The sequence below is a fragment of the Pan paniscus genome, chromosome 18 (genome assembly GCF_029289425.2).
Source record: "Pan paniscus chromosome 18, NHGRI_mPanPan1-v2.0_pri, whole genome shotgun sequence".
Classification (NCBI taxonomy): domain Eukaryota; kingdom Metazoa; phylum Chordata; class Mammalia; order Primates; family Hominidae; genus Pan; species Pan paniscus.
Window position 1 is genome coordinate 84919282 of NC_073267.2, and position 17068 is coordinate 84936349.

Sequence of the window (17068 nt, forward strand, 5' to 3'; positions counted from 1 at the left end):
TGCCTCCTGGGTTCAAGCGATTCTCCTGCCTCAGCCTCCTGAGTAGCTGGGACTACAGACACCCACTACTACACCTGGCTAATTTTTGTATTTTAATAGCAATGGGGTTTCACCATGTTGGCCAGGATGGTCTCGATTTCCTGACCTCATGATCTGCCCTCCTCGGCCCCCGAAAGTGCTAGGATTACAGGCGTAAGCCACCATTCCCAGCCCATGATGGATCTTTAGAGGGAAACATCAAGAGACAGGAAGACCTGGGAGAAGAAGCAAAGATCGGAACCTGTGGTTACGTGGGGAGGCTAGGGCTGTGGCCCAAGGCAGGAGGCTGTGAACTCGGCTGTGCGAGGAAAAAACAGGAAGTGAGCACCAGGGTTCTGCTCTGCTTCCGACCCAGCTCCAGGGCTTTGGGGCAATGGGTGCCTGCCCCCGGCCTGCAGGTGCCCTCAGGATAAAGTGGGTCATGCCGAGGCACTGTGCAGGGGAGGAAATGAAAAAGACTTAGAACTATAAAGTGTGTATCAAATTGCAATAAAAAAGGCCAGGTGTGGTGGCTCACACCTGTAATCTCAGCATTTTAGGAAGCCGAGGTAGGTGGATCAGTTGAGGTCAGGAGTTCGAGACCAGCCTGGCCAACATGGTGAAACCCTGTTCTTAATAAAAATACAAAAATTAGCCAGGCATGGTGGTGGACACCTGTAATCCCAGCTATTTGGGAGGCTGAGGAGGGAGAATCACTTGAACTCAGGAGAGGTTGCAGTGAGCAGAAATCATGCCACTGCATTCTAGTCTGAGCATAAGAGCAAGACTCCATCTCAAAAAAAAAAAAAAAAAAAAAACTGCAATGAAAGCAGTATTTGGAGGAAAGCTTGCCTCCTGAAATACTTTTATGAGAAAAGAAGACACTGAAAATTACTGAGCTGAATATCTAAATTTGTGATGTTAAAAAATCACAAATGGATACATACAGATTGGGAAGCCAGCATTACCCTGATACAAAAGCCAGATAAAAACATAAGAAAATTACCAACCAGTATCTCTCATGAATATAGATGCAAAAACCTTCAATAAAGTACTAGCAAACTGAACCCAACAGCATATTAAAAGGATTATACAGCATGATGAAGTGGGAGTTATCCCAGCATGCCAAGCGCTATAGGAAATAACAAGAAAATCCATCAGCGTAATATGCATTAATCAAATGAAAGGGGAAAATCACATGATCACTTAAATTGATGCAGAAAAGGCCTTTGACAAGATCCAACACCTTTCATGATAAAAAGCACTGAGAAATATAGGAATAGAAAGGAACTTCCTTAACACAATAAAGGGAATTTTTGAAAAACCCACACATAACGTATTTCAATGGTGAAGAGCCAAAAAGCTTTTTTCTTAAGATCAAGAATAAGACAAGGATACCTGCTTTTACCACTGCTGTCCAACACCATACTGGAAGTTCTAGATAGAGCCATTAAACAAGAAGTAAAAGCCATCCAAATTGGAAAGGAAAAAGTAAAACTACCTCTATTTGTAGATCATATGATCCTATATATAGAAAACCCCAAAGGATCCACAAGAAAGCTACTCAGACTAATAAACAAATTCAGGAAAGTTGCAAGGAACAAGCTCAATACACCCAAATCACTTGTTTCTTCACAGCTGCACCTGCAATGAGCAATCTGAAAAGGGAATTTAAAAAGCAGTTCCATTTACAAGAGCATCTAAAACAATCAAACACATAGGAATATATTTAACCAAAGAAGTGAAAGACTTACACACAGAAAAGAATGTAACACTGCTGAAAGAAATTAACGAGCCAGGCGTGGTGGCTCACACCTGTAATCCTAGCACTTTGGTAGGCCAAGATGGGTGGATCACCTGAGGTCAGGAGTTCAAGACCAGCTTGGCCAACATGGCAAAACCCCATCTCTACTAAAAATACAAAAATTAGCCGGGCATGGTGGTGGGCGCCTGTAATCCCAGCTACTTGGGAGGGTGAGGCAGGAGAATTGTTTAATCCTGGGAGGTGGAGGCTGCAGTGAGCCGAGATCGTGCCACTGCACTCCAGCCTGGGTGATGGAGTGAGACTGTCTCAAAAAAAAAAAAAAAAAATCAGTGTAATATACATTAATTGAATGAAAGGAAAAAAAATCACCGATTACCTCAATGGATACAGAAAAGGCCTTTAACAAGATCCAACACCTTTCATGATAAAAAGCACTCAGAGGCTGGGCGCGGTGGCTCATGCCTAATCCCAGCACTTTAGGAGGCCGAGGCGGGTGCATCACCTGAGGTCAGGAGTTTGAGACCAGCCTGACCAACATGGTGAGACCTCCTCTCTACTAAAAATACAAAAATTAGCTGGTTGCGGGGGCTCATGCCTACAATCCCAGCTACTCAAGAGGCTAAAGCAGGAGAATCTCTTGAACTCAGGAGGTGGAGGTTGCAGTGAGCCGAGAAAGCGCCATTGCACTCCAGCCTGGGCAACAAGAGCAAAACTCCATCTCAAAAAAAAAAATAATAAAATAAGTTAGCCGGGCATGGTAGCATAGGCCTGTACTCCAAGCTACTTGGGAGGCCGAGACACAAGACTCACTTGAACCTGAGAGACGGAGGATGCAGTGAGCTGAGAGCGCACCTCTGCACTCCCGCCTGGGCAACAAAGCAAGACCCTAAAAAAGACTGTCTAAGAACCCCATGCAGGCTGAGTAAAGGAAACTAAGAAACTAAGCATCTTGGTAAACCAACGAAAATCAAAGGTAAAATCTTAAAAGCATCCAAAGAAAATCCATTAAACCTTTTTAAAAAGCAACAGTAAATCACTGACTTCTCCACGAATCAACAGAAGCCAGAAGACACTGAAACACCTTCCAAGTCCAAATATCCATGTACACATGCACGCCGCAACAAAAATTATTTTTCAGAGTGACAGGCAACTTTTAACAAGATCAAAATGAATAAATATCTTTTGACAGTGGAATGACAGGAGAATTTTCTCCAACAAAATTTTCACTGCATTAAAGGAAGGACTGAAAGGTTCCAGAAAGAGAGACCGCCAATCCGAACACATCCTGGGGAAGGAACCGGCCCCCTCCATGGCCTGGCCGAAGTGATGGAAGCTGAGCGTGAGGAAGCCTCAAGATCTAACTGCAGAGGCTGGGCGCGGTGGCTCATGCCTATGATCCCAGCACTTTGGGAGGCTGAGGCAGGCAGATCACCTGAGGTCAGGAATTTGAGACCAGTCTGAACAACATAGCGAAACCCTATCTCTACTGAAAATACAACAATTAGCCGGGCGTGGTAGTGAGTGCCTATAATCCCAGTTACTTGAGAGGCTGAGGCAGAAGAATGGCTTGAACCCAGGAGGCAGAGGTTGCCGTGAGCCAAGATGTCACTGCACTCCAGCCTAGGCGGCAAAACAAGACTCTGTCTCAAAAAAAAAAAAAAAAAAAAAAAAAAAAAGTCTAACTGCGGGGTCACAGAAAATGCAGAGAGGGAGGCGGGGAAGAGTGTGGGAGCTGAGAGGACAGTGGCGCCAGCTCCCAGCAGTGGATGCAGAAGGTGTAAGGGGCTGGGGTCTGACGGGGGAGGGGGTGATGCTTGCATGCACATTCCTGAGCACTGGACATGGGGGACTAAAGGCAGAGAAAGGCACCTGGAGTGTGTGGGTCAGCAGTGGTCCCAGTGACAACCCCAGGGGGCTATGGATTGCAGAGCCTGGCCAAGGACTGCTGCCTTCCAGAAAGCCCCACGGGTCAAGCTAGCTTCAGCATGTAGGGCCTAAATTCTAAACCCAGGGTGGAGCCGTGAGCAGGGAAGAGATATGAAGACCTCAGCTTCCTGAGAAGGCTGGGTTGCCAACATGAACTGCAGCCTGGAAAGGGAACGGTAGTGCTGCCCCTTTGTGGGTGACAAGGACAAATTCAAGCCCACCTCCCCTGGGCCACACAGACACAGGCAGTGCAGTCAGGGCTTCTAAACAAATGCATTTAATGGGAAATCTTGGGGCAGGGGTGGCAGGAGCTGCGGGCTCAGTTGGCGGCCAGGATCTTCTGCACCCAGGGTATGAGCTTGGTGACACGGGCGTACACAGCGGGCGTGGTAGTAGAGCAGGTGCGGCTGCCCCAGGACACAATGCCCACCAGGGTCCAGGCTCCATCCTTCTGGCAGACCAGGGGGCCTCCAGAGTCACCCTGCAGGAAGGAGAGGAAGTATCTCTAGGCCTGAAAGGGGTGCCAGGGCCTAGGGGACCCTGACCTGGTGGAGTCTAGGGAGGGTTGCGGAGAAATGGTAAGCATGGGCATAGGGGCTGTGCCGGGGTCCTGAGATCTGGGTTCACATGGCAGCCCCCACTCTGCCATGCACTCTTGGAGGGAGCTGGGGCAGGTGGCTTCCCTCTCCAAGCCGGGGCACCATCCATCTCTCCAGCTCACAGGGCTGCAAGGAAGTCCCCAGGGGCAGCCTCAGCTGCATGGCCTGGAGGAACCCTCATGGGCAGCTGTGACCCCAAGTCCTGGCCCTCACTGGGCCCCAGGAGGGTGTGGGGTTAGTAGATGAGAGCAGAGAGGGGTGGAAAGCCCAGACCTCCCCTGCACCCCGCTCGCCTGGCCAGGGCCTGGGCAGGGCCAGCCTCACCTTGCAGGAGGAGACGCCACTGGCCCCGGCACAGATCATCACGTCAGTGATCCTCCTGCCCCAGGACTTCTTGCATTCGGCATTGGACAGGAGGGGCAGGGCTGCCTGCTGCAGCTTGTCAGGGGTCTTGTTGGCTGCAGGACAGGAGGAGGGTCAGGGCCCCTGGGCTCACTCAGCCAAGAGTGGAGGGAGAGACCCGGGGCCGACATGCCTGCCCTCCCCTGCACCATCACCACGATGTTGGGTACGGCCCCTGGAGCCTCAGAAGCGCCTGTGGGACAAGGGGGCCTCGGCCCTGCCCGGGTGGGAGCCCCGCGCTGCGACTCCAGGCAGGTCAGCCAGGGCAGGGCTCACCCGGCTGGGCGCTGCTCAGAAGCTCCCTGTGCAGGCTCCTCATGATCCGACCTGGATTTTATTTGCATTTGGGGGATTTTAAATTCAGAAGATTTTCAATAACGAACGGGCAGTTAGGAGTGTGTTGGAATTTAGAGCCGAACAAGAAGAGCCAAATGGTCACAGGGGGACTCCACAGCCAGGCAGCCCAGACCCCAGAGGCAGCCCCGCGGCCTCTCACCATTGTACTTGGTCTTGCCCCAGCCTGTGGTGGCACACAGTGTCCCCGCGGGGAAGTCGTCGTCCGCACTGGGCAGGCACACGGCGGACACTGTCTGGGAGAAGCGGGCAGGTGTGGCCAGCTTCAGCAGGGTGATGTCATTGCGCACAGTCAGAATGCTGAACTTGGGGTTCTTGAAGACCTGGGGGTGGGGGCCAGAGTGCCGGGGTGAGGCCCTGGGAGGAGGCAGGACCTGCAGGCTTCGAGGACAGACTCCTTCCCTGGTGCCCGTTAAGGAGCAGTCCATCCCCAGGGCCGGAATGGGAATCACGAGGCCAGCCCGGCCCCACTGGGCGCCTGTCCCTGAAGCAGCCGAGGGGTCTCCCCCCGTGCCCACGGCCCTGCCCTCTGCTGCATGGGGCCTGGGTACCTTGGCGATCTTCAGGACCTGGATGTTCTCCTCGTCAGAGCCCTGGTCAAACTCCCCAGCCACGACCACGTCGGAGGTCCTGGGCAGAGCGTTGTGGGTGAGAGAACATGCCCTGCTCCCCTCCCACCCGACCGGGGCTGGAAGCGGAGCCCGGGGCTGCCCGGTCCTCACCTGACCCCGCAGTGGGCAGCGGTGACCACCCAGTCCTCGCTGATGAGGGAGCCCCCGCAGAAGTGGAAGCCGGTTTTGTCCTGGGAGCAAGATGGGGAGGGTCAGCACCTCCCACCCGGGGGCACCCCCAGCCTGGCCCCTACCCAGGGTGCCCCCCACCTTGCAGAACCCCCTCACCTGCAGGGACACCTGCCAGGGCCAGGAGCCGGGGATGGCGTCCTCCCCATTCACGATCCTGGACAGGCCGCTGAGCACAGGGTGGATGGCGGGGACCCCGCAGCCTGGGGGGGAGTGGGGTGAAGAAGGGCTGAGGCCCCAAACCCACCTGGGCCTCACCTGCCTGCGTGCAGGTCTCCCAGTTCTACCCCAGTCCACTGAGGCCAGCTCAGGACCTCCCTGGCACATGCCGCCTCCGCCTCCCTGGTCCCCAAGTCTCTAGGCTCAAACGTTCCCAACTCTCAGCCTGCTGGCTCCAGTCATCCTTCCAGGATGCAGAGCGTCATGTCTCCTCCTACCTGGGGCCTGTCCAGCCTGAAGAAGCAGAAAACAGGCCGGGCTGTAAGACTGCCTGGGCTCAGCCTCGAGGCCACCCTTTCCTTGCCGTGTGACCCTAGACCGGGCAGGGCAGCACTCAGGCCTTGGTGTCCTCAGCTATAAAAAGGGCAGCAGAACCACGTGAGCTCCACTGGCCCACGCGCCTTTGTTAGACTGGTGGCGAGAGGGGAAGTGGGAAGAAAATCTGATAACCCCAAGTCCACCAGGAATCTGGGGCTCTGACAATTTGCAGACGGGAGAGTGAAATGGCACCGTGGACTCTGGGTGGGCAGGTTGAATTCCACAATTTCAGGAAACACTGTGTAAAGTTTAGGTTTCTCTTTTTTTTTCTTCCAGTTAGGGTCTTGCTCTGTCACCCTGGCTGGAGTGCAGTGGTGCGATCATGGCCCACTGCAACCTCAAATTCCTTTTTTTTTTTTTTTTCTTTTTTTGAGACAGTCTTGCTCTGTCGCCCAGGCTGGAGTACAGTGGCGCGATCTCGGCTCACTGCAAGCTCTGCCTCCTGGGTTCACGCCATTCTCCTGCCTCAGCCTCCCGAGTAGCTGGGACTACAGGTGCCTGCCACCACGCCTGGCTAATTTTTGTATTTTTAGTAGAGACGGGGTTTCACCGTGTTAGCCAGGATGGTCTTGATCTCCTGACCTTGTGATCCGCCCGCCTCGGCCTCCCAAAGTGCTGGGATTACAGGTGTGAGCCACCGTGCCCGGCCATGCAACCTCAAATTCCTGGGCTGAAGCAATCCTATTGCCTTGATCTCCCAACATGCTGGGATCACAGGCATGAGCCCCCATATATCCGGTCTTGGTTTCTTATTTAATAAAACTGGACTTTGGCCAGCACAGTGGCTCACGCCTGTAATTCTAACACTTTGGGAGGCCAAGCGGCGTGGATCACTTGAGGTTGGGAATTTAAGACCAGCCTGGCCAACATGGTGAAACCCCATCTCTACTAAAAATACAAAAATTAGCCGGGCATGGTGGCAAAGGCCTACAATCCCAGCTACTTGGGAGGCTGAGGCAGGAGAATCGCTTGAACCTGGGGGGCAGAGGTTGCAGTGAGCTGAGATCGTGCCACTGCACTCCAGCCTGGGTGACAGAGCCAAACTCCATCTCAAAAAAAAAATCAAAACAAACACAGCTGGACTTTACTTCCACACCATAAAATGGCACATCGGAAGCAGAAAACAGAACAATGAAAATAGTCAGGTGTTCCACACATGCCCACCATGCCTCTGCTATGTCAGGACCAGATTCTCGACTCCTGTGCGCGGGCCAACCCAACAAACTGGGTTTTACATTTGAGCACACCCAGTCCCTCAGACCAGCCGTCCCCTTCTGGGGTCATATTCGCCTGCTTACAGGGCAGCCCCTGCCTCTCCTGCCCACAGGAACACAGGCAGGCAAGGTGCCTCCCTGACGTTTCAGAGCATCAAAAACTGGTATTGTAATAGCAAGAAAATGAGAAAGAGCACGTTGGAAGGCCGAAGCAGGTGGATCACGAGGTCAGGAGTTCAAGACCAGCCTGGCCAATATGATGAAACCCAGTCTCTACTAAAAATACAAAAATTAGCCGGGGGTGGTGGCTCATGCCTGTAGTCCCAGCTACTCAGGAGGCTGAGGCAGGAGAAATGCTTGAACCTGGGAGGTGGAGGTTGCAGTGAGCCGAAATCATGCCACTGCACTCCAGTCAGGGCGACAAGAGTGAAACTCCATCTCAAAAAATAAAAATAAAGTAAGAGAAATAGATGGTGGCATACTCACACAACAGAGCACGCATTATAAAAATGCAGGTGAATGAGCTGAAGCTCCATGTCAACATGCAGGAAGTGAGAAGATTTGAGTAGGGAAAAAGCACACTGTTGTAGAATGCAGGTAGAATGGAGTATTAGTTACATCAGCCAGGCGCAGTGGCTCACACCTGTAATCCAGCACCCTGGGAGGTTGAGGTGAGCAGATCACTTGAGCACAGGATTTAGAGACCAGCCTGGACAACATAATAAGACCCCAGGCCGGGCGCGGTGGCTCACGCCTGTAATCCCATCACTTTGGGAGGCTGAGGTGGGCGGATCACCGGAGGTTAGGAGGCGGAGGTTGCAGTGAGCTAAGATCACGCCACTGCACTCCAGCCTGGGTGACAAGAGTGAAACTCTGTCTCAAAGAAAAAAAAAAAAAACATAACAAAAAAAACCTCCATCTCTACAAAACAAAACAAAACAAAACAAAACAAGTTTTTAAACTTAGCCAGCGTGCCTGTGGCACCAGCTACTCGGGAGGCTATAGTGGGAGGATCACTCGAGCCCTGGAGTTTGAGGCTGCAAACTCACACCACTGCACTCCAGCCTGGGTGACAGAGTGAGACCCTGTCTCAAAACCAAATCCAAAACCAAAAACAAAAACAGGATAGAATACCGTTCCATTGATGTAACCTTTTTGAAACCTTATGTATAGATGTATAAATATGTAGTACATGTGTATAAGCTCACACTGCAATTATTCATAGCAAGTTCAGAATCAAGCTCACATTCCAGAGAGGGAAGGAGGGAGAAAAGGGAAGCCTGAGTAAAATCTGTTTTAGAAATGTCTGAAGCAAATCTGCAAAAAGATTTGCTGAATTATGACAGTAGATACTAGGATGTCATATTCTTTTCTGTATTTTCTTTTACTATTTCTCTTTTAAAAAACAGAAAACACGGCTGAGCACAGTAGCTTATGCCTGTAATCCCAGCACTTTGGGAGGCCGAGGCGGGGGCATCACCTGAGGTCAGGAGTTCAAGACCAGCCTAGCCAACATGGTGAAAGCCCGTCTCTACTAAAAATTAGCCAGGGTTGGTGGTCCACGCCTGTAGTCCCAGCTACTCGGGAAGCTGAGGCAGGAAGATCATTTGAACCCAGATGGAGGTTGCAGTGAGTGGAGATTGCACCATTGCACTCCAGCCTCGGCAATAGGAGTGAAATTCTGTCTCGGAAAAAAAAAAAAAAAGAAAGGAAGAAAATGCTTGGCAAGTACCCAGCACAATAAAAACCCCGGTGGAGGCCTTGGGAGGTCTCCTGGGGCCACACCTTACCCTGCACAAGGCACCCCCACCCCAGCCACTTCTGGAGCCTCAGACCATGGCAGAGACCAGCATCGTCCTTCCCACCCCTGGAGCAGGTTGTGTGGGCTCAGAAAGCCCCAGAATGGACCCTCTCCTGAGCCCTCAGGTTACCTGTGCTGGGGATGAGGCCCCAGGGGGCAGAGCAGGGGACTCAGATCCCCCTCTCAGCCAGGCTCAGGGCTCCCTCAGGACAGACCCCTCGGGCACCAGCACTCACCAAAGGCGGCCCCCACAAGGGAGAAGCAGGAGAGGAGCCAGAGGGAAGCCATGCCACTGCCTCAGAAGGTGTGGGGCCTGCCAGCTGTGGGGCCCTTTTTACCACCTGGGGGGGCAGGGAGCCCAGCCCCCCTCTCCCCCAGCCAGGGAGGCCTGAGCCCACCCTCCCTGTTACCCAGGGACCTTGGGCAATAAGTGGAGACAGAGCCCCGCCTGGTTCTCTACCAGACAACCCCAGTCCCTGGGAAAGGGGCAGCTGCGCTGACATCACCGGTCAGCCTTGGGGACATGATCCCACAGAGCCAGCTGTGAGCTGCAGTATCCCTGCCAGGAGACGGCACCAGGCTCTTCTGTTCCCAGAGGGGAAGTGGAGGCAGTTCCACCCCAGGGCTCGTGGAGGCCCAGCTGCTGTCATGGAACCAGGTCTCCGGGAACTCAGGCTCTCAGTGAAGGGTGTTTCCGCCTAACACTGTCCTAGAAGCAAAGGGTGACTCAGGGCATCGTGAATTCTCCAGAGTGTCACTGCACGTCACCAGTGAAGCCAAGCCACTTCTGAGTGTGGCGAGGGTCTGGGTGACAAGGACCAATCTGCTGGTGGCCATAACAGGTGGACAAAGCCACTGACACGTGTCCCACCTCTGCTGCAGCACCCAACAGAATTCACTTTTTCTGCAATGACTCATGATATAAGGAACTAATCATTTCATAAAGTTTCAGTTTCTTACAAAATGGAACTTTGATTCCGCACCATAAAATGACACAGAAAACAAACTTTTTAAGATGGAGTCTCACTCTGTCACCCAGGCCGGAGTGCAGTGGCGCAATTTCAGCTCACTGCAGCCTCCGCTTCCCGAGTTCAAGTGATTCTCCTGCCTCAGCCTCCCAAGTAGCTGGGATTACAGGTGCCCACCACACCCAGCTATTTTTTTTTTTTTTTGAGATGGCGTCTTGCTCTGCTGCCTAGGCTGGAGTGCAGTGGCACAATCTTCGCTCACTGCAGCCTCCACCTCCCAGCTTCAAGCAATTCTCCCACCTCAGCCTCTTGAGTAGCTGGGATTACAGGCATAGCACCAAACCTGGCTAATTTTTATATTTTTAGTAGAGACGGGGTTTCACCATGTTGGCCAGGCTGGTCCCAAACTCCTGATCTCAGGTGATCCACCTTCCTCGGCCTCCCAAAGTGCTGGGATTACAGGCGTTAGCCACCGCACCTGGCCAATTGTTGTATTTTTAGTAGAGACAGGGTTTTACCAAGTTGGCCAGGCTCCTCTCGAGCTCCCGGCCTCAGGTGAGCCTCTGGCCTTGGCCTCCCAAAGTGCTGAAATTACTGGCGTGAGTCACTGCGCCTGTCTGAAAATAAATTTTGAGGAAGCAGAAAAACTTTTTTCATTGTCACAAAACAAGGAGGAAAGACAGCTGTGGGTGACAGGTCAGTGACTGGGCAGGAAGTGAAGGCCAAGGGATCCTCAGCACCCTGTGGGCAGATATTCAGGGGACAGAGCCCGCAGCATCCCTGCCCTTATGGGCCTGAGACGCTCATGACAGACACACACGACACAGATGAGCATGTAATGTAGTGACCACAGTCACCTGGGGCAAGGCTGGACAGGACAGGCTGCACTGCATTTCCGGACGATGAGGGTATGAAAGTAAGACGCAGTGGGTGGATGGTGTTTCCATCGAAGGCCCTGGGCTCTGTGGTCAGCGGGCCAGGTCACCTTGGCATTTACAATATCCCCTCCCCATGCCCACCGCTGCTGGAGAACACACAACTATAAAGCAAAACTAAACTTATATACTAAAGAGAAAATTTCACAAGTTCACATCACCATGTTACCCTTTTTTTTTTCTTTTTCCCTTGAGACAGAGTCTCGCTCTGTTGCCTAGGCTGGAGTGCAGGGGTGTGACCTCAGCTCACTGCAACCTTTGCCTCCCAGGTTGAAGCGATTCTCCTGCCTCAGCCCCCCAAGTAGCTGGGATTACAGGCGTCTGCCACCACGCCCAGCTAATTTTTGTATTTTTAGTAGAGATGGGGTTTTGCCATGTTGGCCAGGATGATCTCAAACTCCTGACCTCAAGCGATCCAGCCATCTCGGCCTCCGAAAGTGCTGGGATTACAGGCGTGAGCCAGCACACCAGGCTGATAGCTACAATTTAAAGAAACAGAAAATAACAAGTGTGGGATGTGGAAAAACTGGAACCCTCATACATTGCTGCTGGGAATGTAAAATGGTGAAGCTGCTATGGAAACAGTTCGGCATGGCTGGGCACAGTGGCTCACGCCTGGAATCTTGGCACTGTGGGAGGCCAAGATGGGAGGATCACTTAAGACAAGGAGTCCAACACCAGCCTGGGCAACATAGTGAGACCCCATCTCTACAAAAAAATTTTAAAAAAACAACATTAGCTGGGCATGGTGGCGTGGTGGCATAGTCCCGGCTACTCAAGAAGATGAAGTAGGAGGATAACTTGAGCCTGGGAGATCGAGGCTGCAGTGAGCCAAGATCCAGCCTAGGCAGCGGAGCAAGGCCTTGTCTCAAAAAAAAGAGTAAAAAGAAGTGCAAAGAAAACAGTTTGGCAATTCCACAAAATAAACAGAATTACCTCATGACCCGACAATTCCACTCCCCCAAAATAAAAGGACTTAAGCAGACACTCGCACACCAGTGTTCACAGCAGCACTATTCCCAACAGCCAAAAGACAGAAATCACCGCTGTTGTTCATCAGCAGAGGAATGAGTAAGACATGAGCTCTCCACACCACTATTATTCAGTCGTAAGAAGGAATGAAGCAGGCCTGGTGTGGGGGCTCACACCTGTAATCCCTGCACTGTGGGAGGCCAGGAGTTTGAGAGCAGCCTTGGCAACAAAGACCCCGTCTCTACAAAAATTTTTTTCTTACATCAGCTGGGTGTGGTGGTATGTGCCTATGGTCCCAGCTACATGGGAGTCTGAGGCAGGAGGATCGCTTGAGCCCAGGTGGTCAAGGCTGAAGTGAGCTGTGTCTGTGCCACTGCATTCCAGCCTGGGCAACAGAGTGAGACCCTGTCTCAAACACAAACACAAAAACAAAACAAAATGAATCAGGTACTGATATATGCCAAAAGATGGATTTTTTTTTTTTTTTTTTTTTTTTTGAGACAGAGTTTTGCTCTTGTTGCCCAGGCTGGAGCGCAGTGGTGCAATCTTGGCTCACTGCAACCTCCGGCTCCCGGGTTCAAACAATTCTCCTGCGTCAGCCTCCGGAGCAGCTGGGATTACAGGGATCTGCCACCACACCCACCTCATTTTGTATTTTTAGTAGAGATGGGTTTCACCATGTTGGCCAGGATGGTCTCAAAATCTCTTGACTTTCTGAACCACCTGCCTCGGCCTCCCAAAATGCTGGGATTACAGGCGTGAGCCACCACACCCGGCCGAATCTAAAATGATGTCTGCTACGTGAAATAAGCAATACAAAGACAATTATTGCATGATTCCATTTATATGAAACCTTTTTTTGAAAAACTTTTTTGTGAGCCACCACGCCTGGCTGACTTGGAGTGTCTCATCTTTATTTACTTTATTCTTGAAACAGAGTCTCACTCTGTCACCCAGGCTGGAGTGCAGTGGCATGATCTCGGCTCAACTGCAACCTCCACCTCCCAGATTCAAGTTATTCTCCTGCCTCAGCCTCCTGAGTAGCTGGGATTACAGGCATGCGCCACCACACCCAGCTAATATATGAAACTTTATTTTTATTTATTTATTTTTGAGACAGAGTCTCGCTCTGTCGCCTAGGCTGGAGGGCAGTGGCATCATCTCGGTTCACTGCAAGCTCCGCCTCCCAGGTTCACGCCATTCTCCTGCCTCAGCCTCCCAAGTAGCTGGGACAACAGGCGCCCACCACCACGCCCGGCTAATTTTTTGTATTTTTAGTAGAGACAGGGTTTCACCATGTTAGCCAAGATGGTCTCGATCTCCTGACCTCGTGATCTGCCCGCCTCAGCCTCCCAAAGTGCTGGGATTACAGGCATGAGCCACCACACCCGGCCATGAAACATTCTTAACAGGCAAATTCATAAAGACAAAAACTAGGTTAGAGGCCCACAGGCACTGAGGGGAGAGAGGAATGCAGAGTTATTGTTCACTGGGTACAGAATTTTGTAAATAGTGGTGATGCTTGCACAAATTGTGAATGTAATTAGTATTGTAGAATGTAATTAGTGCCACTAATTGTACACTTAAAAATGGTTAAAATGGGCTGGGCACGGTGGCTCACACCTGTAATCCCAGCACTTTGGGAGGCCAAGGCAGGCTGATCACCTGAGGTCAGGAGTTCGAGACCAACCTGACCAACATGGAGAAACCCCATCTCTGCTAAAAATACAAAAATCAACCGGGTGTGGTGGCACGCACCTGTAATCCCAGCTACTCAGGAGGCTGAGGCAGGAGAATTGCTTGAACCTGGGAGGCAGAGGTTGCGGTAACCGAGATTGCACCATTGCACTCTAGCCTGGGCAACAAGACTGAAACTCCATCTGAAAAAAAAAAAAAAAAAATGGTTAAAACAGCGAATTTTATGTTACCTATATTTTACCATAATTAAATAAAATCAGTGGAATAAACCAAAATCCATCAAATTGCACACTTTACATGGGCGAATTGTATGGTATGTGAATTACACATAACAGCTCTTAACAGCTCGGTAAAGCTGTTAAGTATTGTGGAGTCAGAAGTCTTCTTCCAATGGCTATGGAGAGCAAATTCAGGGAAAAGGAGAAGCTGAAGGAAGGGAATATTCAGCCTAGAGCACGGCTGACAATCAGAAAGCGTTGGAGGAGCCCCCATCTCCAGGGGCCACAGGACAGACATGGCTGAGGACAAGCCAGGGGCCTGTCAGAGCTAGAGGTGCAAGACCTGTTAGGACAGACGCAGTGGCTCACACCTATACTCCCAGCACTTTGGGAGGCCAGGCAGGCAGATCACCTGAGGTCAGAAGTTCAAGACTAGCCTGGCCAACGTGGCAAAACCCCATTGCTACGAAAAACATAAAAATTAGCTGGGTGTAGTGCACATGCCTGTAATCCCAGCTACTCAGGAGGCTGAGGCAGGAGAATCGCTTGAACTCGGGAGGCGGAGGTTGCAGTGAACCGAGATCGCGCCACTACACTGCACCCTGGACGACAGAGTGAGACCCTGTCTCAAAAAAAAAAAAAAATTGTTAAATACACTATGCCCAACCCCACCATGCTCCCTAAGCTAAGGAACTACACATCAGGCGTGGGCACCCTGAGACACAGGGCAAGGGCTTTTAGGCAGACAGAACAAGGATAAAAAACCCTGAACCCAAATCTCCCCCAGACTCCCTCGCCCACACGGGCATCCCCTTACTGCGGCTGAGGGAGCCGACCTGTCTCTCCATCAGAGCTCTCAGTGATAACCACAGTGGTGGCCTCACAATAGAATGCCAATTCTCCGTAGAACCCACCCCACCAATCCCCACCACCTGCAAGAGTAGATCCTGCCGTCAACTGAGAAATGGCCCCAGCTCTTTGCAGCTCCCGGTACCCACGCCCGTGCCACAAAACTCTGCACGGAAGGGGAGAGACTGAATACACACGCGAACAGGGGACAGACCGCCTAAAAAAACAGAACTCTGCCCACTGCGCAGCAACCAGCCCAGGGCTCCAAACAGCAGCAGCCCCACTGGCCAGCCCTGAAAAGCCACACACGTCCTGACAGTCACAGAAGACGCCCACTCGGAGTTCGGAGCGCGCCTGCACCTGAGGCCCTGTGTGCTGCGGGACAGAATACCTCAGACTGGGTCATTTATAATGGATAGAAATGTATTTTCTCACAGTTCTGAAGGCTGCAAGTCCAAAGTCAACAGGCAGGGTTGGCAACCCTGGCCACAGGCTGATGTCTTGAACTCCATATCTTCACCTGGTGGAAGGTGGAAGGGCAAAGAGAGACGCGAGGGGGGTTGCTTGCCTTTTATTAATATAATGGCATTAATCCCACCTGGGAAGCAGAGCCCCATCCCCCACCCCACACACTAATCACCACTTACAGGTCCCACCTGTTAATACAAACAATGCGGCCAGGTGCAGTGACTCGAACCTGTAATTCCAGTGCTTTGGGAGGTCAAGGCAGGCGGATCACTTGAGCCCAGGAGTTCAAGATGAGCCTGGGTAACATGTTGAAACCTCATCTCTGCAAAAATAAATAATTAGCCAGGGTGGTGGCGTGCACTTGTGGTCCCAGCTACTCGGGAGGCTGAGATGGGAGAGTCGCTTGAGCCCAGGAGGTCAAGACTGTATAGTAAGCTGTGATCGCACCACTGCACTCTGGCCTGGACCAACAAAGCAAGACCCTGACTCTTAAAAAAAAAAAAAACACACACACAAAACACAAAAAACTAATAACATTTCAATACAAGTGTCAGTGGGACAAACACGCAGACCACACAGCAGCCTGCCTCCCACTTCCCCACACCAATAGCCACCAGCCAGGACACAGCGAGCCTTCCCCTTCCCTCCATGAAGCTTTCCCTCTACCCTGCCGGCCTTGGCGTCTTAGTCAATGCAAGTGACAGAGGCCGACTCCCTTGCTGTGGCAAGCTCTGAATAAGCAGCCCCCGCTGGTTCCCATTTGGGCAGATGTCACTGATCTCCACAAGGGCTGAGCGCCTGCTGGACATCCGGCACCCACACTCGCTGTCCTCCTGGGTCAGGAAACGCCCCCCAGCCCATCTCCCCACTATTGCTAGCCAGGCATCAACATGGAGCAGGGGGACAATTGTTTTCTAAGCAAGCTGCATGGGATCTCGTTGGCTCAGGGAGCACCCTGTGCTTTCTCTAAAAAAACATTCCCCCAGCCTCATTTGGTCAGGGACAAAACCCAGTGGAAAGGGTTTAGGCAAAGAACCATTCCATTAAACCGCTCCATTTGGTAAGTTTAGGCAAGTCCACTGGTGCCATGAGAAAGGTCCTGGCCAGGCACAGTGGCTCACACCTGTAATCCTAGCAGTTTGGGCAGCCGAAGCAGGCAGATTGCTTGAACCCAGGAGTTTGAGACCAGCCTAGGCGACATAGGGAGATCTTGTCTCTACAAAAAAATACAAAAATTAGCCAGGCATGGTGGCCCACACCTGTAGTCCCAGCTAACTGGGAGGCTGGACCTGGGAGGTCAAGCCTGTGCTGAGCCGTGATCATGCCACTGTACTCCAGCCTGGGTGACAGAGTGAGACCCTGTCTCAAAAAAAAAAAAAGAGAGAAGGGTCTCACCTCCTAACCCACTGTGTACCAGCTCCCAAGTCCTCTGCCTTTCGGAAGGGGGCAAGGGAATTTTATGAAGGTGCCTCTCAGAAGGGCAGATGCTCAGAGGGGGCTGCAGACTCAGATCCTGCTTTGCTTTGCTATGAAGGAAAAGTGGA

At 51.8% G+C, this 17068-nt stretch overlaps 1 protein-coding gene across 4 annotated transcripts; it reads right to left on the bottom strand.

The window, feature by feature from the left end:
• Positions 1–227: 227 nt before the first annotated feature.
• Positions 228–10380, bottom strand: LOC100979112 (chymotrypsinogen B). 4 transcript variants are annotated; one of them, XM_003829531.6, is made up of 7 exons: positions 9653–10380; positions 5964–6067; positions 5787–5866; positions 5616–5694; positions 5207–5387; positions 4633–4766; positions 228–4190 (listed from the first exon to the last, which is right to left on the bottom strand). In XM_003829531.6, the coding sequence occupies exons 1-7, from the start codon at positions 9702–9704 to the stop codon at positions 4029–4031; spliced, it is 792 nt and encodes a 263-aa protein (XP_003829579.2). In that variant the 5' UTR covers positions 9705–10380; the 3' UTR covers positions 228–4028. The 4 variants fall into 4 exon arrangements, with proteins under 4 accessions (XP_003829579.2, XP_063454111.1, XP_034796606.1 ...); XM_063598041.1 differs by having other exon boundaries at positions 5207–5694; XM_034940715.3 differs by having other exon boundaries at positions 5964–10380.
• Between the last annotated feature and the right edge of the window lie 6688 nt (positions 10381–17068).